At 35.7% G+C, this 25,609-nt stretch overlaps 1 protein-coding gene across 8 annotated transcripts in view; it reads right to left on the bottom strand.

Moving 5' to 3' along the window:
- Window positions 1-2,144: 2,144 nt before the first annotated feature.
- RHOT1 (ras homolog family member T1) overlaps window positions 2,145-25,609 on the bottom strand; it is a 55,929-nt gene continuing 32,464 nt past the window's right edge. The window contains exons 12-22 of one of the 8 annotated variants that reach the window (XM_081029101.1): window positions 24,655-24,739; window positions 24,137-24,282; window positions 23,034-23,134; window positions 21,512-21,642; window positions 20,749-20,832; window positions 18,631-18,750; window positions 17,433-17,635; window positions 16,325-16,420; window positions 14,547-14,669; window positions 5,227-5,370; window positions 2,145-3,785 (exon numbers count right to left, since the gene is read on the bottom strand). In XM_081029101.1, coding sequence (XP_080885227.1) covers window positions 3,668-3,785; window positions 5,227-5,370; window positions 14,547-14,669; window positions 16,325-16,420; window positions 17,433-17,635; window positions 18,631-18,750; window positions 20,749-20,832; window positions 21,512-21,642; window positions 23,034-23,134; window positions 24,137-24,282; window positions 24,655-24,739 — 1,351 coding nt within the window. In that variant the 3' untranslated portion in view covers window positions 2,145-3,667. Of the gene's footprint in view, window positions 3,786-5,226; window positions 5,426-12,553; window positions 13,079-14,546; window positions 14,670-16,324; window positions 16,421-17,432; window positions 17,636-18,630; window positions 18,751-20,748; window positions 20,833-21,511; window positions 21,643-23,033; window positions 23,135-24,136; window positions 24,283-24,654; window positions 24,740-25,609 lie in introns of those variants that run through there. The other 7 variants (XM_081029102.1, XM_081029103.1, XR_013991981.1 and 4 more) reach the window with 7 other exon arrangements.

Below are 25,609 nucleotides of genomic sequence, written 5' to 3'. Positions count from 1 at the left end.
AGAAGGAAGGACAGTACCTGAATTTCACTGACTTCTGCAACTCTCTCTGCTAAAGGAGAAGATAACATCTATAGACCAAAGGCCATCATTGGAAAATACAGCTAGGAACCAGAATGGCACTATGAAGTCAGGAAGTGTTTCCTAATGATGTCAAAATCGCACCTTCTAGTAAGGTGTCCATACTTCCTGAATCAAAATAAAAGAACTGGGCCAAAAGGCCTGACAAGTGTGAGGGTGCCACGGGAGGCAAGGGGACACAGTTTTTGAGTTTGGGACGTGCTGGAGAGAGCTGAGATACACTACTGTGATACTCACAGGCGAGACTTCCACAGAGCTGAGGGCCAAACAGACAACAGACATTCGCTCTCACTGGAGACTTTTGATAAATACAGTCATAAGAAGATAAGAATTACTTGCAAGCTTAGCGGTTTTAACAAGTGGGTTACTGGGACGGTGAAGCTGGGGATCAAGGGTTTTGGAGTGGTCAGACTGCCTGTGTGAAGCATTCTCATACTGTAAACATCAAATAAGCATCTTGGCGTGTGGTATTTCTCAAAAAGTATCTTGCCCCCAAATCAGCTTCCTAAAAACACACAGTCTGTTAAAAATTAAAGGATGATGCCAAATAAATGTGTTAATGAAAACTAGGTCACATGCTCATTTCTAAGATTTGCACATATGTTGAAAGACACTTTTATATTGACTTTTACAAGTACAATTCAAATAAAAGGGGTATCAAAACTAACACTAGTTCTGTTCTGGCGGCCTGTTTAGGAAAAACTTATGCTCCACACAGGGTGTGAGCACCTACCTCTGTTTCCCCCTTGCTACCATGTTTCCCCCAAAATAAGACCTAGCCGGACCATCAGCTCTAATGCGTCTTTTGGAGCAAAAATTAATAGAAGACCCGGTATTATATTGTATTGTATTGTATTGTATTGTATTAAAGATCCGGTCTTACAGTAAAAGAAGACCGGGTCTTCTATTAATTTTTGCTCCAAAAGGTGCATTAGAGCTGATGGTCCGGCTAGGTCTTATTTTCGGGGAAACACTGTAGTCATTATGCAGTTGCCTTTCCTCAGGTCAGAAAAGTTCTCAATCATTCAGGACTGGCTCATCAGTACACCTTCCTCGTTGGTGCCTTCGCCTGACAGGTGATGCAGATACGCAGAGATCCCCACAGCCCCCCCACCACCTCTTTTATAGACCATTTCAGAATGGACACGTGCTCCCCAAACATCCTGTCATCAGTGCCCACTCCCACTGTAGCATTTATAAGCTCCGACAATATGGGATATTGCTCAGCGTTTGGTTCACCGTGAAAGAGAAAGACAAAAGCAAGAGACCTTTGATGTGCGAAGTGAGGCTAAGTTACTACACCATGCCATAGGAAAAGGGATGCTTCTCCATGTCACTGCCTCACTGTTCTTTTTTTTTTAAGGTGGGTGTAGTTCAGTGGCCCATGCGGGGATCGAACTGGCAACCTTGGTGTTATTAACGCCACGTTCTAACCAACTGAGCTAACTGGCCACCCCTCACTATTCATGAAAATATCATAGCAAGCAGCCTCAGAACTGTCCATTTAAAAGATAACGCAATTGGGGCAAAGTGAAACACTTCCTTTCAGCCTTCAAGTTCCTGTTTTCCTTATTTTTCCTTAGTACTCTTACAGCTTGCATATTCTGAGCAAATGTAAAAGCCAGAAGAAACCTATTACTATATTTATTCCTGCATTTCTCCACATTAACTAGTCTCTACAGTGGATGTGGAACAAAAAAGATCCGCATGAGACTAAAGGTTAAAAAGGAGAAACGGGTGAGCACTCCGTTGGCAATCCCACCCCGCCTAGACTGACAGGAGAGGAGGAAGGCTTTAGGCTTAGAGAGGGAGACATGTCAAGAGCAGGTGAGACATAGGGCAACTGTATGTAGATCTGTCTTCTGTGTGTCAGACACGTAAACTTCAAAAAAAAAGATTAAGAGAAAAAACTAACTATACAAACACAACACTTTCCACCTCTTGACAAATGGTCAAGACGTTTCCTCTGTTTCTCACAAACACAACAATCTATCAGGAATATTCATTTAAAATAATATTTTAGTCTGAATAGGGAAGAACTTGGAAGGAAAGAAGTAACTGTCTTTGGAAGCTGTGTAACTGACAAATTTATTTGGTAAATGGGAATCTCTCAGAAAATAATGAAAATTAGGAATCACCAGATTTTTGTTTAATTCTCCTTTTTTTTCAAATTTAGAATAAAAATAAGGGGGAGAGGGACACAGGGAAATATGCAAATAAATATGGCACATATATCATTTTACAAGCTTATAGCTAGTAAGTTATGCTGTTACTAGCTGTTCAAGAAGTATGACCTCATGAGAAAACATTCCTCAGAATAGCAAAGGGGGAAGAGTACATGTTGAAGGAGAAAATGAACATATAAATCAGAGCAGAAACCACATTAGTTAGGTAGTTGTAGGGGAAAACAATCGGTCTTTTCTAAGAATAGATTTCCTCTTATACGTACAAGTCATACTTGTCTTCTTTCCTAATGAGTATTATCTTTTTATATAAAAAATAATTTTCCAGGTAAGAAAGATAGAAACCACAGGATTTCACTCAATCGTACAGAAATATTTACTTTGTAAGACAAAAAAACTCAAGATCACAGTACACAGTGGTTATTTATTTAAATACTTGAAAAGGTCGATGATGGAAAAAATAGGTTTATCATGAGAGTTTATATTCATTAGATTTATTTTACCATTTAAAAAAGTGCTGTTTCTAGATTACCCTAGCCAGATATAGAACACTTCATGACACATGCAGCTACTGTAATGTACTATAATAGACAAAGCCATCATAGAATGTTTTACACTCTGGGAGGAAATTCAGTGGTAGTAATGGTGACTGTTTATTTAAACTAAAAACATTGATAATATACAAATCTTTTCTCTCGTTTGATTGAAAGGGCTATAAAATTCAACATACTGACAAAGGAAGCAACATAATCACATAGGTAACACCTCTGCTAATTGCCTTTGGCTTACTCCTTCTTTTTAAAGGAGAACCTCATACTTATCTATACAATTTTCTAGACTGCATGATGGCTTCAAGGCTGACATGCCCTAAGTGACTGAAAGAAAGTTGTGTTGGTAAGTGGACAATGACTCATTACTTTTTTTTCAAAGGGAGAGAAACGGCAAATTGTGCCTCGTGTACTTCAAGAATCCTCAAGTCATTCTGCGTAAATGTGAAATAAATAAGTGATCCATGAGTAAATAGAATCTGTGAGCTGACTTAAACCTAGGACAGTGAGCCAACTGAGAGCACTAACAATACCATGTGGAAATGACTAGAAACATCATTTCTAGAACTCGGTTTGGGAGACCATGTCGTGCCTGAATATGTACACTATTTACAAAATATTCCCTTTTAGCCTCTGGAATTTAGCCATTTTAGTTTGGCTGTTAAGCTGTTTCTTTCCATATGCTAGCCAATACTGCAGTTATAACTATCATTAAAATACTCTTATGCATGAATTACAAATATTAATAAAGTAACTCTGCATGTATAAATATGTCAATATTTCTAGCAGAATTTAAAGCATTCAGAATGTACATAAAAGTATTTGTTTTTGGTAGGGGCCAGTATTTTTTTTTTTAAATCATCGCTGTTTCAATAATGCTTTGTACATAGCAAAACCCAAAACTGCAAAAACAGTAGCACCAAAACTTGCTCGAAGCCAAAACGTGGAGCTCTTGAGGTCAGCTTGTGTCACGTGCCTGTAGTCAGAAAATATAATTAATGTTTAAAACACGATTAGTATGAAAATACAAGTCATATTAACAGTCTACTTTTAGGGAAGTATTAGCACACTTGTCAGGCTAATTGCATACAGTAATGCTTACCAAAACCATTCATCAATATAGCCACATGTACACTGCTTAGATAATCATCTTATAATGTGTGGACATTAATAAAAACAAATGTCTTTACAATTAGCTACTATTTGGGAGTAAACAACATGTAAAAATGTATACATTTTCATCACATGGGAAATGGAGAACTTAGACAAATCAACCTACCACTTTTTCATACAACCATGGTCCTTCAAAATGAGAGGTAAGACTGAGATCTCACAATTTTGAGAGCCAATTTCATGGAACTTAAAAGTGCAATCTCGAGTCCCAGGAACCGAAAGCTATCTTGTAAGCAGTTAAGCGACAAGTGACAATACTTTTCTAAGAGTAATGCTTAAAGTTAACTTTGGAAACACTGATCCCCATAAAAATTTACTAAAGGGAGTAGGGAAGATTTTCCAGTTTGTATAAATTTGTTTACTGGTGATTAAAGAAAGTAAAACAAAAACAAAAAACAAACAAATCCTGGTATTAGGCAGGCAGTGACAATGGCACCAACTAAAGGACATAATGTAACATGATGGACTGAAAGGTAAATGACATAAAAAAAGCCATACTGTGCATGACAAGAACAGGGACAGCCTGTACCACAAACGGAGTTTGTGAGCATGCTCAGTTAATACCACTACTACACACCCTCAAGAGTCTCAAGTATGACAGCTTATGTGAAGAGGATAAAGCTCTAAAGCAAAGATTGGGAAGATATTATTCAAGTGTCACTGAAATTTTAGTTAAGTGAACACAATTGAGGTGATGTAGAAAACTTACAGAATTAAGAGCTTAGAGTGACTGTCTAGTTTAGGTTATTTTACAACTAAGATAACACACAGATTTGAAGCAAAAGTCCGACATCATTAAAAAAAAATCCAAGACACTGACATATGCAAAAGAATTAAGAGCCAAAAATATAAATTATACAAAAATATTTTGCCTCAGTAATATCAAATAGTGAACAATCAGATTAGTTATCACAAACGCAATCTGTACATCCCTAGAAACCAGTCTTGAACAAGCCAGATTGCTCCATGCTTATCACCACAGCAAAACCACACACAGCACTCCCATGTTTCATCCTCCCCAGTGTCTACTAAAAAAAGAAAAAAAGAAAAAAAAAAGTCACTCCTTCCATAATTTTTATTTCCCAAAGCAAAGTGTCAACGCAGGTTCATTCTACCTTGCGAGTTAGTTCTTTCAACAGCCAATGTTTTATTGTTTTAAGTTAGGAAAGAGAATACTTAGGTTTTAGTTTTTCCAGGTGGAAAAACTCCAACAAGGTCAACCCACTGGGTGTGGAGAATGTTACCTGGCTTCAAGAAAAAGTGGACCATGAGATGACCCCATGAAGATGGAATCTTCCACCACGCTGACGGCGTGCACCTGGTGAATGACACTGCCTTCCTCGTCTGCTAACAGCAGGGCGCCCCACTCAGCTACCCGGGCTCTTAACCTTGTACACACATGCACAGTTTGTGGTTCACAGCAGAGCTCACAAAAGAAGGAGACTGAAAATAACATCTCTCCATTACACATCCTCCACAGAAATTGAGTTGCCACCATATAGGATCCATCCCATGCTTGTTATATTTAAAATAAATGTATTCTATAGCAAATTGCCAGACTTGAAATCTATCTCTATGTACTCTTTAAAACACTCGACTACTCTGCAAGGGAACCCAAGGCTGTCATGTACATTCCCTATATATCCCTCAGAGGCTGGTCTTGGTATGTTCCAAACGCTAGGAGAAACCCTTGAAAGCAATACCCTAAGCAGTACCTAACACTATGTGGTGACCCTAAGTATTCATTCAAAATGAGGCTAACAACTGTTAGTCACGAAGTTTACAGGTGCTTCTAATTTCAGACTACCCAAAACTACAAAATACATCTGCGAAACATTGAGTCCAACATCCCAAACTCATGGACTGTCATGGACCTATGATGAGAATTTCAAAGTTTACAACTCCAAGACGCCATGTGAACAAAGATGTGCAGAATTTACAGTGAGAACACGGGCTAAAAGTGCATTAGAGCTTTTGCTTCAAGTTTTGGTCTCTGAGTTTTTTTGTGCATTTTCACTGATGGAGGATTTTTCTAAAAATTTTTTACATCGATTTTTTTTAACTTAAGGAAAGAAAGTGGTTGGACTAAAGTTAACGGTAATCACATTGAAATCAGTCAAAATAATTTCTCATAAATATTCAAGTATGGAATCTGCTGCACATAGCTCCTTTTGTTGTATTTTAAGAAAGTATTACCATTCACAGAATAATATATTCTGACTGACTTTATGGCTTGGTTTTCTCTTATATTTCAAGATACTAATTATTATTTTTCCCAAGCTACAGTATAGCTTTCAACAGGCAAAACATGTAACATGATGGACTGAAAGCTGTTCCTATTTATATGTGACAAACAATATAGATATGTGTTCAAGACATAGCTAGTTACAAACTCAAGGCAATTATTAACTCATTAAATATATTTCAATGATTCCATCAATGTTGTAGTAGTTGTTTCAGGTGCTTTCAGACATGGAAAACTAAACTTCTACACATAAGAAAGCTACTTTGAGAACTACTTTATGCCTTTACCAGGTACATTTAAAAGCTGCGTTAACCAGGCTCTATGTATAAAGGAGAAAGCATTTATAATGGAAGGCACATTTGTCATTGCTTAGCTACCTGACAACAGCCTGAATAGAGAATAGTGCAATCTTAACTGTATTCTGTAAGTATTAAGAACTGAATCAAGTGTGTCATTTTTGGTCTCAAGTAGAAGTAGAGTAACAGTTTCATAAAGCTGCTTCCCAGTTCATTTCTAAATTCAAGCAAATATAATTCTTCCACGATTCAAAAGTATAATTCTTCCAAACTGACTCACATAAAATATCATTTTAGAATACATTATAATATCTTACTGCATACTTTTTCTTTCTTCTTAGTTTTTTTTTCAGTATTAAAAAGGTAATGTATGTTCGTTATAAGGTATGTGCAAAAGTAGGAAGAAAAAAAATCGCCCAGAGTCCCATCACCTAAAGCAATTAATTAAAATTTGAGGTATTTTCTTTTAGAATTTTTTCTATATATTTCTTACATAGCTATAAACACAATGTATATAATTTACTTAATTTTATATCCTTTTAAAAACTTACTATTACATAATGACTTCCATAAATTATAGAAACATCACTTTAAATATCTGCATTATATTCCATTCTCCTATTGGTCTATTACCATTTACTGGTGACTATAACACAAGTAATGAATATCTTTCTACATAAGATTTTTCTCTATATTTAGGAGTTTCCTTAAGCTATACTTCCCCAAAAGGAATATTACAGGGTTAAAAATAAAAATGCAAGTGTGTGTGTATAAAGGGTTCTTTTTTAAAAAATCTACTGATATACCAGAATCACTGCATTTTCTTACTCTATGTGAAATAAGATAATTTAGTTCAGAAGTATCTCTTTTGAGAACATAAGAAATAATGACTAAATGTTGGAATGCAACTTTGATTAATCATTTGAAGCTTGTCAGAGCTTTCAAGCTCTTAGGTAGAAAATTCCTGTGTTTTGGATGCTGGCTTTCTTTCTTAGAAGGGCTGAGGGCCCATCTATCGATGAGATGACAGGCACTTCTTGACACAGGTGTGGGAGCCAACCAACGTGTTTGGACTTTGGTATTATCAAGGCTGCTACTTACTAAGGCAGACAGAAGGAAATGTTTCAAAATTCAAGCAACGAAGAGCTAAATTAAGAATTGTCTTTGAACAGCCACACAAGGCATATAACAGAGTGGCCTAAAGTCCTATGTACCTTTGCACAGAATACCTTAAAGAAGGCATACAAGATGCTTTTGATTAACGCTACAGTTTATGAAGAATAGAGGAACATGACCTAAAATCTTTATTGGTTCAATGTATTTAACCAACAATAAATAAAGGGAATGTTATCAATTGTAATATTTAGAAACATAAAATATTCAAACCCTAAGGGGCTCAATGGCATTCAATCCATTCTAGCTATTCCCAAGTAGGGTATTTTTAATATTGTTTTTTATAATGTGTCACAGGACTTTATATCTGGGGTATGAAAACTATATTGCAAAGCCCTAAAAGTCTGCAAAAATTTGAATTTGAGGAAGGGGGAGAATTCAGAGAGATGCAGGTATCAATCAACCTTGTCTTATGTTGGAGCCTATTATTGTGCAGAGAAAAAAAAAGTAGAACCTACTGAAAAGCAGTGAAGCTAAGAGACTGTAGGAAAAGTAGTTCCACCCAGACAGCCAGTCACTTCTATTAGTCCTCCCATACAGCTTGTCAGAAATAAATTTGAATTTCATATTTTTCATTCTTCTCATCTCACCATTTTATCCTTTCCAAACACAACTCAGAGGTGTGCAAATGCACTAATATGAAAGGTCTTCTAATTTTATAATTCTATTCATGTATGTACCTTGGGTATGGAGTTTTAAGTTAATACTTTGAAACAGCCTATATAACCTAAAGTTACCAGGGTTCACAGATTTCGTGTATAGCTTTTTACGGTTTGCAATTACACATCTCAAGTTGAAAACTGTAATGAGGTCACCAAGACTATAGTTTTCTATTTTTAAGTAACTCACTTTTTTTTTTTTTAAAAGAATCCTAAACCTCCCTGTTTTTATTTCTCCCAATGCTTCTGCCTGGTGAATTATTTTTTAATATTTATTTTTAATAAAAATGCCATTACTACTACTACTAATCTTAATAATGACAATTTTCCTAATTGAACTTCTAATAGGCATGAAATATTTTTATAATATATTTCTCAAAATAGATTAAGAAATCAAAATATAGTGTCCAACAAAGATGAACTGCAACATAAAAATCATGGAAAGCTTAGTTAACTGAGCATGCCTCAATAACAACATACTTTGAATAGGACGTAGGTGTGTAGCAGTGTCAAAAAAATGCTTTACCAAGTACAAGAATCAAAATTTAGATGATCCTAGATACATGGGAAACACTCCATGGGAAACAAAACATCTACATGTTAACTACTGATACTTGAAGATCAGAATAGGCAAACTCCGCCTTGGAGTTTAACCGAACGGCAAAAATATTTTAAATTATAAGCAGCAGCAGCTTACTTAATGAGACTCTGTAACACAAACTCCTGTGTAATTTTAACATATGACTTTGTATCCAAATTCACAGAAAAGCTTTGTAAGGACCTTCATACAAGGGAACGTAGAAGTTTCATGCGGAACTGAAACAAAGGACAGACTTGGCTGGATACAGTATTTTACTATAATATAATACCCTAAGAACTCTTACTTTCCCAACAGAATCTCTATAACATTTGAGATTTCTAGGACCCTGTCCTCTTCATAAAGCAATCTTATGAAAAGGCAGTTCATTTTGGTATGACGATAATAAAACCCTTTCTTCAAAAAAAGGTCTCTTATTTTAACATGATTTTAAATTACGTAAAAGAGGACCTTGGGTGATTATTAAAGCAATATAGGCAAATGAAGTCATTAACGAATGGCTTAAAATAAATGTCACATATATCCAATTTCAAAAATACATTAAAAAATAGGGTAAAAAAGACAACAGGTACGATGACTGTCCGTCATACCTTTGGGTCTCTGTAAATACTCAGTGTAAGCTATGCACTTGACTGCTCAAGTAAAATACTGCTACCAAATTTAAGAAGTAACACAAACAATTTATATGGCTAATGAAAATAATAAAATGGGGTGAAAGAAATTCTAAAATCAAAATATGCATCAAAGAAAATCCCACCAAAATAATAAATTGTAAAATAAATAATTCTGATTGAATTATAGGTTAGGAGGAGTGGGTGATACACAGAAAACTAGCTGGGAAAGGAATTGAGAGGAGTTAAAAAAAAATGACTAAGTGTTCCAGACAAATGAAAATGAACACTTAAAGCAACGGACTAAACAAAGTGCACAGCACAGTACAGTATAGTAACATCTTCATTTATGCAAAGTAGGAGTGTTCTGAAGTCAAAATAATAAATACTTAAAAGCCTGGGAAATTAAAACCAACAATCAAGCTCACTCTTATATAATCATTTTAATACTTTCAGATTAAAAGGTACTTAAAAATTAAACTATAATCAAAAGATATTTTCCCCCACTAACGCGATTTACACTATTTGAAATGAAAGCATTACCAAAGATTAAAATCACCTGACCACATGTTAATCGTCTTCCAAATGTAGTTAAATTAAAATAATTCCAGTTATTCATAAATTATTCTAAAGAAAAACATAAACCTATCCAGATCTGAAGGGTGACCTTATAATTACCAAACAACAAAGTCACATGTCAGATACATAGTTTACCACTTCTCTCACATGTTGAAATCAATATATATTTATTTAAATTGGAAAGAAAAACATTTATTACTACTTTCTACTTAAAATGTGTACTGCCAGTATATAAGCTCCATAAAAGGGACAATCTTTTCTGATCAAAGACACATAGCTAGGGAAAAAATGGACACTTTCCGAAATGAATCTATTAAAATTGCCTAAATAAAAATTAATTATAGGCATAAATCATCTCATGATTAGGTTATAGCACTTCCTTTTTTAGTATGACACTAAGGTCACTGAAAATATAACCAAAGTTTAAAGAAAAATAATTTTTAACAACATAATATTTAGCAAGGTACTTAAAAGACAGGTCCATATCTTCTTCATATTTTGCCCCAGCTCACAGCAGGATCCTACCTAAAGCAGGTACTTATATTAAGTATTTAAATAAATAAATCAAAGAGGTGGGGATGAGATAAAAGGGAGAATGTGGCCTCAAACATGTATTATCTCTGGAAGTAATTTCCATTTCAGCGACCAAATTTTTTATAAGCACACTAAACCAACACACTAATTTGAGACCAACATGCATGGACCAATAGTTGTCTATCAATTTCTTTGCAGACATTTAATGAAACTTTTTGCTTAAATGAAAATTTTAAAACTGCTCTTTTACATTTCTAAATCAAACACTAGGCATGGTGGATTTCTAAAACCAAAGATTTAAGACTTAGTGTTGAGTGAGAATCCTCCCTACTGAATTACAGTGAAAAATTCTAAAATGATTTGTACTCCATCAATCAATCCATTTTCTGCTTATGTAGCATTGAGATACAAGTATATCTAGCATGGCAGACCAATGATGGCCAACCGCCAAAGGTTGCCAAAACCTGAGAAATACTAGGGTAAGGTGATTCCATTCTCACCCCATCATCTTGTATCTTTTCCAAATTTTTCATGAGAAAGGAGTAAAATGGAGGGTGAGGAGGTTAAGCGACATTTTCATTCCTTAGGTGTACTTTTGTGTGTATGCCTACAACTCTAGGCCATATCGTAAGACTAAGATTGCAAACTGGTGGCCTATAATCATGCTTTGTTTGTTCCGATTAGTACTTTTAAATTTTAAAATTTAATTTTTATTATTTAAATATTAGGAAATGTCTAGTCTGACAGAATCAGAAGACCTGGTGATACCCGGCCTGTACAACAACAAAATGGCCAGAGATGAGTTGTGGCTGCCTCGTTTAAATAGGACCCGTCACAGTCCCCACTTCTCTTATTTCTTACACTGAGCCACCTCATTCATTTACATTATCCATCCAGACCCTGCAGGCACTTAAGTTTTGGCCCTCCACCACCACCTGTCTTATCTATATCCTTCTGTAAACTATAAAAAAACTTCAATATACAACTTTTAAATTTCCACTGTACTCCTATCAAATAAATTATTGAAATACTACCAGGGGTCGAGGAAGGAGTTCTTTGAAAGGTACACTGGTTTCCCTCCTCACCTTTTTCATTCCTTCCATTCTTGATTATGAGATGTCAGTGATGTACCTTGACTTTATCATTAAATTACTTCTAGTTTATAAATAGATGTGACAAAAGGTACTGAGTTCTCTTCGAGGATCACTGCACAGAGTAATATACTATGAGCAAGCTCATCCAATAATGCACACCCCATCTATTTCATTTGGAAGCTGAACTAAACCAATCTAAGTCATAAAGATGCAGACAATGAATCAATCTGCAATTCTGGACAATCAAGAACTTCTAGAATAAATAAAATAGATGGTCTGTGATCAGCAATTGGTAGGCGCCAAAGCGAGTTCACCAAGAATAAGACACCAAATAGATGTCACTTCCTATTGAGATAAAATTACTACATTGGTAAATAAGAGGACTGTGGTAGAAATTATATACTGATTTCAAAAAAGCTCTCCATGAAATCTCTCATAAGATAGTAAGATAAAAATATGGACTGGATAATAAAATATTTTTAATTGACCGAGATATGGACTGGATAATAAAATATTTTTAATTGACCGAGTAATCTTTCCCCCAAGAACTCTGAATCTGTGTCATTGGGAAAACAGTTCTCTAGTGGAACGCTATAGGGCTTGCTTGCTTTAGCTCTCTCTCTTCAATCTCTGGGCATCCAACATTGTTTCTTATCAACAACTTGAAAGATAAAGAAGACATATCCACCAAATTTGCAAATAACACAATGCTGAGAGAGAGATAAAAATGGGACAAATGACAAAAATAAGGTTTGAAATGACTGAGCTAGAACAAATGGATCAAAAAGAATATGACATTTAATAGAGATATATACGTATCTGCATTTAGACTCAAAGAGCCAACTAAAAATGGCAAATACACAATTAGAGAGGAAAAGACACTGCCTTAATAGCATTTCATGTGAAAAAAAATCTGATTTCGGTTAACCCCAAGATTAATATATATCAACAGCGAGGTGTGGCTGCCAAAAAGTTAATCGGTGCAGTAGACGGGCTGTCCTAACTGTGGAACAGGACTGCCCACCATTCTGGACAAGTCAGACCACACCTGGAGCAGTGTTCTCCATTTTCAGTGGCACCTGTTAAGAGGTACTCTGAAAACCTAAGGGGCTTGAGGTGAGGACAACCAGGAATGATGAGGTCACTAAACCATCTAATTTAAGAAAAGGCTGAAAGAAATGGGGATGTTCTACCTGGAGAAGAGAAAATTAGGGGAGACATGATGGCCGTCTTCAAATGTCTGAAGGATTGCTATGTTGAAGAGGGAGTAGAATAGTCGTATGTTGTTCTAAAGGGCAGAACTAAAACTAAAGGAAAGAAAGTTATAGGGAAATCATTTCAGACAAAAATAAATAAATAAAAAGCAAAAGCAAAACCCCTCTCCAATGAGGAAAGCCATCAGCAGGTAAGTAGCACTCTCTCAGGAAGCCTTGTAGGAAGGAGAGGTTATGCCACATGAATTCTAGAATCTCTTCCAACTCGACTATTTCCAACATCAGAACTCCTGAATATTGTTCGGTTTGAACTAGCCTGCACGTTCTCAGTCGTCATGAGAGAATCTGTCTGTTACTACTTCATAGAATGCCATTCAAAGGACAGAGGCAGACCTTTACCACCAAAGGAGTGTGGTGATCCCTTCAAAACCGTCACCTGAGATGGCTGCATTCTTACGTCAGAGCTGCTCGTACCCAAAACATCACCACAACTCCTTTAGAAGGCTTTCAAAGTCAGTTTCCGACTCACACAAGATATATTCTCACTGTTTCATGGCCACATCTACTACACTGCTGGTAGACGCAAACTATCCTACTCATGTGGTTACAGGCAGAGTCTCGCCCGCAGTGAGAGTCCAGTGGTAAACCAAATAACTGACCCATTTCTAACCAAAATCTGTTTCGCTTGATCATCTGTCTTAATCAAGGCCAGTTCCCAATGCTATTTGAATGATTTCAAAAACTTACTTTGTCTTAGACACATAAAAATTTGACACTGGATACAAATTAATATTACATAGGCTCTTCAATGCTCACAAAACGAAATATCAATGTGAACCAAGGTAGCATGACCAGAATAAGAATATAACCTAAGTTCACTGCTTTGAGGGAATGTAAATATCCTCTTTTGTTGTTGTTGTTTTTCTTTCTCTTTTAAAAGCATATTACTTTCTAAGCATACTTCATGTTTGGAGCTCAATTATAAAGACCTCAGAAACTAGTGCTACGGATCTTTTTTTTCTTTTCCACATTCCTTTGAATAATTAAAGTTCGTTATTAGCCTCATTTCCAGAAACCATGTTCTTTCAAATAAACATTCTAGGTACTTATAATAGAGAACTTTTCAAACCCAAGATATGGTTCACATTAGTATGGTTTTAATATGTTGTATTATTTGAATGTAAGCTAAATACAGTTTAATATCTGGGATCGTGTCTTTTCCTTACTATGAATGTCCTAATCTATTTCTACAACTCTCAGCCAAAAGATTTTAATCTCCTTAAACATATCCTCTAACATGAAAGATATTTTAACTTCCTTAATGAAAACAATCTAACATCTTATAGTTCCCTAAATGTATCTACTAATTTAAAGACATCATTAAGGATGATTCTAAATCTAAACCTTGTCACCACAGTGAGAATTTTGGTGGAAGTTAGTTGGGCATCAATAGGCTTCTTGTCTTTGTAGTTGAGTATCTACCTATATAATAAATACTTATCCACTTTTTTCTTTTGTATTTTAACAGAATGCCTGGTACCCAGTAAATAAAGTTAAGAACCTGTTAAGAACTGCAGTGAAGATTTTGTTCTTTACAGATTGCAGCAAGTCTGAGTTGAGGAGGTTCTGACAGATGCAAAATGTACACCTGTTGCAGGTGCACATACAGCGTAACCGGGCATGGCTGCAAAAACACACAGAAGGACAGGAGTTGAGTTCTTACTTACAAATATGGCACAAGTCAGGGTGTGCCGACTTAAAACAAAAATAGATTTAGGCATAAGCAACACTAAGGAAAAGGACAGTGTGGGGCCATGCTGAAGTTGTGCAGAATTCCACATATACCAAAAATATAATAAGCAGCCACAGCTCCCTCCTCCCTCCCTATAGAAAAATCTAAGGACAATTACCTGACACTTTTGCTTTTTTTGGAGGGGGGGATGGAATTGTTATTACAAGAGTTTTAGTGGAATGAATATGCACAGCAATAGATGGCACCCTCATCTAAATTAATAAAAAGAAAAACGGAGTAAGCTATAGCACCCACCAAAAGGACAAAGTTTGCTAACATTTAAATAACCATTCCCTCCTCTTCCTTCTCTTCCTCCTCCCTCAGCATACACACATGCCTGAAAACCAGGAAGGAGGAGAGTGACAAATACACAAAAGAGTCAAAAGACGAGTATATTCAACCCTGAGGTGATACGAACAACATCGTCTTTAAATTATCAAGCACCCTGGCTCCCAAAGGAAACCAAAGTGCTTCATAAATTTCCACTTGAACAAAATATAGTGTTAATTTCATCTGCTACTAAAACACAGCAGCTAAGTATGACAGTATGAAACTCTGGGTAAGGATGTAAAAATCAACAATGGATCCAATTGGTATTAGACATGAAATTTAGGGAGGCTTTCTGACTCCTTTCTGGTTGAGTGGAGTTGCACTAGTTGGCACAGGCACGTGGGGCAACCCATTTCACCTCCGCTCTAACAACCAAAGTAGGGGGTCTCCAATGATTGCTCTGTGGCCACTCAGCCGGACAAAGCCATCACACCGGCCCTAAGAGGCACTGGCGCAGAACCCACTCAGAAGAGCGCCACCTGATGAATCAATGCTATCACTTCCTGTAACACCCGAACATGTTTTTTTAGAGGCTTCTCAGTCAAAGGACTAGCCCAATCTGACTTGGCTTAGCTTGAGAGACCTGATGAGACCACAGCACACGGTGGCAGGGTTGTGGAGTTAGCAGCATCCCAATAATGCCTAATTCCCAACATGAAGAAAGAGAAGAATTAATTTAAAAAAAAAAAACTTATAGGCTCAAGACATTTCTTTTTAAAACTTGACTTGTGATGATAAACATGTCACTGCTACTAAGTCACTGCCAGCTGTCATACTGGAATCCATCTGTTATTTTATAAATGAATCTGACTTTTCAACATACACAGGCTCCACCCACCAAAAAGGAGAAATGCAAAGTATGCTTAGCAACAGGGAGATGCTTCATGAGAAGGAGTTTGCGATTAACCATATAAACAAGTATCCAAGTATGTACATTTATCATATACACACGCGCGCGCACACACACACTGCAGTAAAATGTTTTAAAGATGCAATCTGAAAACACAGTTGCAGTTACTTACAAGATTAAAATAGCACATCTACACAGTGAAAACAAAAAAAAAGACACCATAGTATACAGATAGGCAGTAAGGCTGACCCAGCAGTGCGTTTCTGGATAATTACTCAATGTTAATTGTGGCAAGAAAGGAGATTTGCTCATCTGTAAGAAAATGCCAACACAATCCCACAGAAGCCATAAAGAAAAAGTAACTTACAAAGCAGTTTTTAGAAAGACCCAGATTTTTCTCAAATTCTCTATCCTATCAGTGTTGCCCATGTCTCGGGAGAGGCTGTCTCTGTAATGATCCTCTCTGTAGATAACATACATGAGAGTTTTAAAGCAAAGGTAAAACATAAATAAGGTTGTGCTTATCTTATAGGAATAGGAAGGACTTGTTTTCCAATACTAACAGAATTTCAATAGTTTACTTACTGTGTTTAAAAAAAAAGTATTGGTTAATGGAACAGCAATAAAGATAACTCTGACTAGAAAAATCCGTAACAAACGAACGCCTTTCTGAAAAACCTTAGTTTATAGCAACATTTAATTACTCTATTTTGTACTGTAGCTTTCATAAGAAAAATTCAGAGAATAACATAATCATAAATAGAATAAACTGTAAAGTCCTGAGAAACGCACTGCCTGAAAACTAGCTTGTTACAAAACAGAATCTATACAAACACAGTACCTGAGGAGAATGCCATTAAGAGCCATGCAATCTTAAGGCAGTTAGTGAACTATGAAGGTGACCAGTTATGTGCTTGTGCATATGCACGTATAGGTATACAATAAATGTACATAAAACTTGTGGCTCATAACACAATGTAAAACATTTATATAACAGGAATTCCAATTATAACTACTTTTTACAGCACTTAAAAAAGACACCCATAATTCAAACATATATTCATAAAAGATTTTAGAATTCTTCATATACTCTGTCACTTAACCAAAGGAAAAATATAAAGATGAACTTTTTGTTCATATGGAAATGCCTTATAAGCATAAAGCAACATGTGCCAACCGCATTTTATTGCAGTAAGACTTTATGCTGGGTGGGGGCTGAGTTTTCCTGTGCTATCCTACTAAGATAATTACAGCCTGCTCTAAAACACAAATACTGTCAGAAGTACTGTTTATATAATTTCATCATGGCACCCACACCAAACTTGCATTTACTCAAATTTGTACCTTCTCATTACAAAATCTCTTTCTGTTGCTGAACAACTTCTGTGTGACAAAGACTGCACCCTCGCGGCCAATAATGGCATGCAATGTTATGAACCATGCAACATGAAAATGATGGCGGAGCAAGTACTTACGGGTACATGGCCATTGTTGTCAATTTAACAAAGATATCTTTACTGGGTGCATCAGCAGTATTGCAAGTGAAGGCTTGTGGTGGAGGCATTTTGTGTTTCCTGCAGAAATCAGTGGGTGAAATACTATATTCTTGTTTAACTTCATGCAGGTCTGACTTTGCAGCTATGATTAAGCAAGGTATTCTGCTGTCCATAAAGTGTTGCTATGGAATAAAAAAATGAAGTAAGAATGTGATGACAAGTTCAACAATGACTCCATTCAATTCCACGTGCACTAAAAATTTTCTCTGGATAGGCAAAGCATCAGTAGTTTCAGAGTAAGTGAACTAAGAGGCAAAGACTGGCGGTAGACCAGGGCAGTCTCACAGGAAGACCAGGGCCACCTTTCCGGTAACAATATAAGCCTGTAATGCTTCTTCAGATTCACTACAATTAAAAAGAATTTATTAAAAAGACACAACATTTTGAAATAAAAAGAAATCCACCTAAATTCTTCTATCTAAAGCACACTATTTTCATTTTTTTTTTATATTACCTCTAGACCTTAAGCATGTGCAGTTATATATTTCTATAGTGGCAGTCATGCTGGACATAAACATTTAAAAATATAATACTGAGTCTTCCATGTTTTCAGAATTCAAAACTGTGTTTTTTAATGGCTGCCTAATAGTCCACTGGATTATTTTATCCCCATTTGGTAAACCATCCTCCTGTTGTTACATATTTGAATCATTTCCTGTTTTTTGCTATTAAAAACAATGCTAGAATAAATCCCTTTGTACATAGTTTTTACTCCTACTGAATCTCATTGATCATCTCAAAGAAACTGATAATTCAAGCTTCTGGTTTTTCTCCTTGCTCGGACTATTACTATTCTTGGTGTAACTGGCAATATATAACCCATTGTGCATTTCTAACAGCCACAAAGATCTTCCATTAGTACAGAGGTTCTTAACCTTAACACTGCACATCAGAGTCATGTATGGGGAAAAAAATGTTTTAAAAAATATACATGTCTGGGACTTTACCACCTCAGGATGAAACCAAAACTTTTAGGGACAGGACACAGACGTATGTATTTTTAAAAAGGTCCACAAATGATTTTCTTACATTTCCCTGGTTAGAAAACACCTTATAATTACAATTACAATTCCATTAAGCTACATACAAAGTTAAACTTAGTTATAGACCAACAAACCTTAAAAATCCTGGCACAGTACTCAAAGGATTTGGGGTTACTGACATCATATACCAGGCACACAACATCACAAATGATCTCAGCCTCAGTTAGAAATTCCGATTCTGAGATATCATGCAACTTGTAAAAAGAAAAAGATAATAAGACATGTAAGTATCATAATATTGATGTATAAAGTCATGATATTTTATTACTTGCTCCACATAACTTCCTAATTAGAAATACTAGTTAAGCATATTTTCTCAGACCATTTATAGAAGTGGGAAATATGGATAAACAAGTAGCTTCTGATTTTGTGGATTATAAATGATGACTAAGGTTCTACAGAAGCTAACGTTTAATGAGTGATGAAAGTGTGCCACGCAGGCCCTTCACCTATATTCTCTATATTCTATAGATAAGATGACAGGCTAAAGAAATTACGTCAAATACCTAACATAACATATCTAAAAAGTCGTTAGACCAAAATTTGAACTCAGATATGATTCCAAGTCTATTTTCTTCCTACCACACTACCTTTTCTCCCCACCAATCAAAAACACAAAGCAAAGAACTCTTTTTACTCAGGTCATTTTGTTTTATTTTACTGCCTACAATTTTCCATGTTTACTATAAAATTTCTAAAGAAATATCCCATCTATGATATGACAATGATCTAACAAGAGTAAAATTCAGCACAGAGTTATGTAAGACGGTGCGAGAAGAAAGGGTAAGTGTAGGGGCAGAAGTGACTCAATATATTCCAAATAAAACACTATTATAGCATGACTGTTCAGACATGAAAGATACCTATTTAGAAAGAATAGTGTAAGAATAAAAACAGGATAACTAATAGTAAGCAATATTTACTGGGTACACAGTAAGCAGAACTATACTTATAGAAAAAGAAGATAAAGTATAATAAGACTCTGACAAGGAACTTTTATCATAAAGAGTAAAATATGTATAAAATTCAATGTGATCATTTGTCTGGTAGAATAAACTATTTCCAAAAAAAAGAGAGGGAATAAACTTTTTCTATTACCTATCGTTTGTTAGGAGCATGTCATATTAGCTAACTTAATAAGAAACTCAGGCTTAGCGAGAGTAAGCCACTTGCTTGAGGTCACATAGCTCATCAATGGGGCAACAGGATTCATACTGAAATCGAACTGGATGGAAGGAGAGCATATAATCTCTATCTACAGCACTTCATAGTACCTTTTCAGTCATATCCTTCTTTCATTCATTTCTTAGGCTAACACATTTGTTAACTATACCTCTCCATGATAAATATTAGGTTGGTACAAAAGTAATTGCGGTTTAAAAGGTTAAAAATAACTGCAGGGTTGGCCAGACGGTTCAGTTGGTTAGAGCGTGAGCTCTGAACAACAGGGTTGCCGGTTTGATTCCCACATGGGCCGGTGGGCTGTGCCCCCTGCAACTAGATTGAAGACAATGAGCTGCTGCTGAGCTTCTGGAGGGGCGGCAGGATGGCTCAGTTGGTTAGAGCGTGAGCTCTCAACAACAAGGTTGCCAGCTCAATTCCCTCCATGAAATGGTGGGCTGTGCCCCCTGCAATTAAAAATTGAAAATGGCGACTGAACTTGGAGCTGAGCTGTGCCCTCCACAACTAGACTGAAGGACACCTAGTTGGAGCTGATGGGCCCTGGAGAAACACACTGTTCCCCAATATTCCCCAATAAAATTTATTTAAAAAAGAAAAACTGCAAAAACTACAATTACTTTTGCACCAACCTATAGATAAAACCCAATTCAGATTATAGACACTACCTCTAAGGTTTTCGTATTATTTCTAATTAATTGTAGAGGGCATATTTTTTTTAAATAAAAGTAGAAAAAAGAGTAAGAAGTTAACTTTTTTTTTAAAATTTTCTTATTGTGGAATAACATACAATTAAGCATACAAATAGATGAATTTTTACTTATAGCCACACCCATGTAATGACCATACATGTCAAGGGAATTAAAATTAATTCCAATGAATAAACCAGGGGGGGCGGATCACACAAAAGCTCTCCATACAGCCCTTAAATTGAACCCAATTATGTTTTCAAAGAGTCTTTAAAAAAATATACCTAATAATTAAGAATCTTTATATGCCAGAGAATTTCTTACCAACAAGTATTTCTCTTGTCCATATACATAAACAGTGTTAATCGCATAGTAGGATTTATGATCATCACGGATTTTCTTTTGCCTCTGAAAACAACCCAAAATCCCAATATTTACAGTAAGAAATCACAGTAACTTGTTGTCATCAATACATACTCTCCGCGTATATGTGTGGGTAAGTCATAAATAAAAGGGCATCCTTCCCTATGCTATGTATTAGTGATCAGTACAAAGAGGATATTGACTTTACATTCCTGAGTTCTCAAGGTCTAAGACAAAAGATGCGTTTGCTCTGTACAAAGTGAAAGTAGTAGCTGAAAAAGTACACTATTTGATTGAAATTGTATTCCAGAGCCACCTACTGGCAATTCTCATTATCCTATAATTTCACCCAATAGGAGACTCATCCAGGAAATACATCTATCTCCTTACTCAAGGCAGTACTCAGATTTTAATATTCAATTCAAAGTATTGACTATACATTTACTTCATGCCAAACACTATGTTAGGGCTTTCACATGTGTATTCATTTAATCCCCATCTAAACCCTGGTTCAAAAACAGGACAAATGATAACTGACATCAATAAAACAAAGATAAATTCAGTTAAATAGGATTATTGTTACACTTGAGATTGCACTTCACTAATATACATAGGTCACTAAGTTCCAGTAATCATCTAAAACGGTTAATGGCTATAAAAAATTATGTAAACTTGTGACTATAAAAATTGGTTGGATAAAGTTCTATTTTCTGAGAACTCTCACCATTAAGTTTCTTCCAAGAAGAGCCTGAAGAACTCCACTTTTCCCACAGTTTTTCATCCCAATTACATTACATCTGAACACATTTCTTTGAGTCTGTTTTTTCTGAAGGTCTATCTTTTTATCTCTTGTTACTAAAAAGAAAAAAAAAACTAATTATATACTACTTAGAGTCACTGAGCCTCCATTTCTCCTTCTGCAAAATAGGGTACTGCTATTTATCACTTTTATGAAGTGTTTAATCAATAAATATACTGTACAATAGTCAAGCTGTATGTGAAACAAAGAACTAAATATAATATAGAAAGGACTCACTTAATAGAAAACAAGCATTTCTGAAAGTTGGCTGTGAAGTGAACTTCCAGTAACCAAATAATATTTATTTCAACACAAAATTAATAATTTCCATTCAAAAATGATATCCTAAAAATGAATGAAAATTGCAATGATTGTAGCCAACATTATATTCCATCTATTTTTTCCTGTGATAAATTACTGAGTTATAAACTAAAAAATGCTCTCTCAAATCTGCACTATCCTGGATCTATAAATGGTACTGGCTTTTCAAATGTAAATCTGTAAAAGAGGCAATCCAGAAAACAAGGCTATCTCAGCGGAGCACTGGGGCATCTCTTCCTGAGGTAAACAGACCTTAAGCTATAGCCTCAAAGATTCAACTGTGACAAAAGTCACTAGGGGCAAAAAACTGAAAATGATAAAACAACACAATAATTATGGGATAAATAAGTTATAGAACACCCACATGATGATACATGATTTAACATTAAAGATATATAAAAGTATACTTATGAATATAGAAAGATACCCATAATATTTTGTTGAGTGAAAGGTCCTCATGCTGGCTAGGAATGAATTCCTTACGCTTTGATGTTGAATTAAATACTGTCTAAATGGTTCAGTACTTAAAGGGCACTGGCTTTCTCAATTTCACATTGGCTGTCTTCTTGTGCTGGGGCTTCCTGTAAGATATGGCATTTTCCCCCACCAATTAGGATATAAGAAACCCTTGAAATATCAGTTCCCTAATTTGTTATTTCCATACCTATGGCTTTTCTATAAATGGAGCACATTGGTTGGCAAGAATGACCAGATCTGGGAAAGATTTACTAATATGGAAAAGGTTAAAAAGTCGAGAGACACACTTAATTCAGTATCAGGGTTATGTGTTAACAGGCATTGTTTTTAATGTTTAAAGAAAATTAAAACACAGGACAAACTATACTTTCAATGCCATAGGCCTCCTTGATTTTCATCACGGAGTAACCTCACGAGTAAACCAGAAGTAAAACCTCTACTCTTTCTCTTGATAAACAATAAAATCAAGCATCTCAACTCAAAAGAAATCACCAAATCACAGGGAAAACAAATCAGAGGGTGAAAAAGAAAGTAGACATGGAAGACTAGTGAAGAAAGATATGTTTATTTTCATACATTTTACATATGAAACTGCAATATTAACACATTTTTCTAATTTCTTTTTACTAATTAGTATTCAGGCACTTACCTGTAATGGCTGACGCTTGAGACTCTTGTTCAGTCAATATTGAATAGCCTAAGTAGCCCAAATACTCCAGGCACCGCTGTACATCTAAATAGGTTGTGAGCCTAGGAAATGGAAGAGTTTAAAATGTGAGAAGTTCCTCAACGAACATTTATAGAAAAAAAAAATTCCAATGGCTCAAATAATTTTACCACCAGACACAGGTAAGTGTTGACAGACTGCTGTAATTTTCCATGTGCCCAAAATACTATGGTTTTTCTATGCTGCTATCCTTAAGGAAGAGAAGAAGGGAGAAAAAGGCAAGATGTGGGGGATTCCTGTATCTACTCCACCAGCCCAGAGAGAGTAAGGCTACACAGATGAGAAGTAAGCTGCTGGTAAAATCTGGAGCAGGGATTTTTTATATCATGTTTCCCAAGTTACATAGTATACTGCAAATGTTGGCTAGTTAAGAACTGTATGATAATTAAACCTGAAAAGGTTTGTGAAAGGAGCAAAAATAACTGAAAAATACTTGACATTAGCCTTTTTTATGATTTGAAAAAAAGAATAGATTCTGATGTTAAGAAAGTTAGTTTCACCATGACTAAAGCAATTATGTCCTCAGACACGCCCAGAGCATTTCCTTCATACTCTAGGTACAGTGTCAACTATGCTGTACCCAGACTGTAGACAAACCCTAAGAGTACATTAAAAACAAACCCAAAATACCCTCACACTAAGTCTTTAGTGTCAAGTAAAATATGCTCTCCCTATATTCTGAAGATGCAAGAATTGTGTAATAGCAATGATGGTTCCAATTCCCTTAATCAAAAATGTATTAAAATTTAGCTCACTTTTTTTGTTTGTTTTTATTTAGCTCACTTTTGATGTAAGACTCATTACTATTGGCCCTGTACATCACCCAAAAGCAAACACGTCCCTTCCTGATACATTTATTGAACATCTCAAGTTCATCTCAGAGACAGCAGCAGCACTATCAATCCTGCTTACTATGACTGGAGCACTTCTTAGGATCTGGAAAACTTACAAAATGATGAATGTAATGCACCGTAATTTGAAACTAGCGGAAACTCTAGAGGAAAACAAGTGAGCTCTATACTCACGTCCACTGGGAAAGGAATCCCTGGTAGGTTATCCAGCCTCTTTCATTTGTACAAACTGTGTTATTCACATCTGGCCCCCAAGGTATGTAAGGAAAAACTTTAAACAAATCTTTAAGTTCCTCAGGTGACAAAGCACAGTCTCTATCCTGAAGATACACAAGGACGGATACATAATTGTTTAGATATCTATGACAGTAATTGCCAAACACAAAAACCCCCTAGACTAGTAAAGCTGTGCTTCTAAAACCTAACACAGGAAAAGACATTTTACATTTTATCAAGAAAATTCCTTACACGTATACAAGAAAACCTATGCAAGAATTTATCAGAAATTAGACATTTTCATCTTGAGAAAATAAAAGTAACAAATAAAAAAGTTTTTGCTAGTTTAACTTAAGAGAGTTTGAACAATTTTTGGCTATGCGATGTGAACACCCCATAGCTAAGGGAAGAGAGTTAAATCATTCACAAAAAAATATTTTATCATATATCGTGGAAAACTGCAGCTAAAAGCTTACCAAATCATGCTTGTCAAAAGTGCTCTGGAGAAACAAATACGCATGATGATTTAATTCAGTAGTGCAATCAGGAGGTATTTTTAGCCTATTGATGAAAAAAGTTAAGAGTAAAACAAATCATTAATCAAATATTAAAATTTAATTTAAGAAATTTAATTTAAAACTGGAACAAGTGTTTTTGTAGGATAACACTATTTACAAAATATCTTTGCTGGAGCCATTGAGGCTTTCCCAAGGAAAGTCACTAGAGTGACATGGTAATCCTCAAGAGTCAAAATAATGCTCATTTTGGGTTGACATGTCAAGTTTTCTTAAATATCTGAAGGCCAGGATGAAAACAAAAATTTTACAGATAATGCTGGTTAAACTGTAATGGGCTTGTTCTTCCTATATAAACCAATTATAAGTCATAAGTCTGTCAACACTGTAAGGAGTTGAACATGATGTGAAGAGATGTTATTTCTGCCAGACCTGACCTTTCTGACCCACTCTAAATTCAGTTCGATAAACATTTATCAAATGTACTGAGCTATGTAGTAAGGACACAAAAACAAGACAGGCTCCCTGCCTCTAAGAAACCATATTCAAGTGGGAGATGTACCAGAAACAGATAACCTCACTCTCTCCACAGGATGAGACAAGTGCTGAGTAGGAGGCAGATACGGATGCTCACAGGAAAGGGAGTACCTCTGGCCTGGGGGTAGGAAGGTGTCGGTACAGCTGAGACACTGTCACCTGAACTGGGATTTGAAGGATAAGAGGCATTCATTCGCTTGGGGGTAGAGGGAAAGAGGGAGTGAAACAACATGGGCAAAAGCCTGGAGTAGGAAACAACATGTGATTGGTGGGCTATAAATAGTTTCGTATTTACTCCTAGAATGAAGGCAGGGGGTAAGCCTGAGCAGAGATCACGAATGACCTTCTGTCCCATGTTAAGAAGCTTGGGCTTTATCCT

Source organism: Rhinolophus hipposideros (assembly GCF_964194185.1).
Source record: "Rhinolophus hipposideros genome assembly, chromosome: 20".
Classification (NCBI taxonomy): domain Eukaryota; kingdom Metazoa; phylum Chordata; class Mammalia; order Chiroptera; family Rhinolophidae; genus Rhinolophus; species Rhinolophus hipposideros.
The sequence above is the reverse complement of the archived record's forward strand: the minus strand, read 5'-3'. Positions and strand labels throughout refer to the sequence as shown.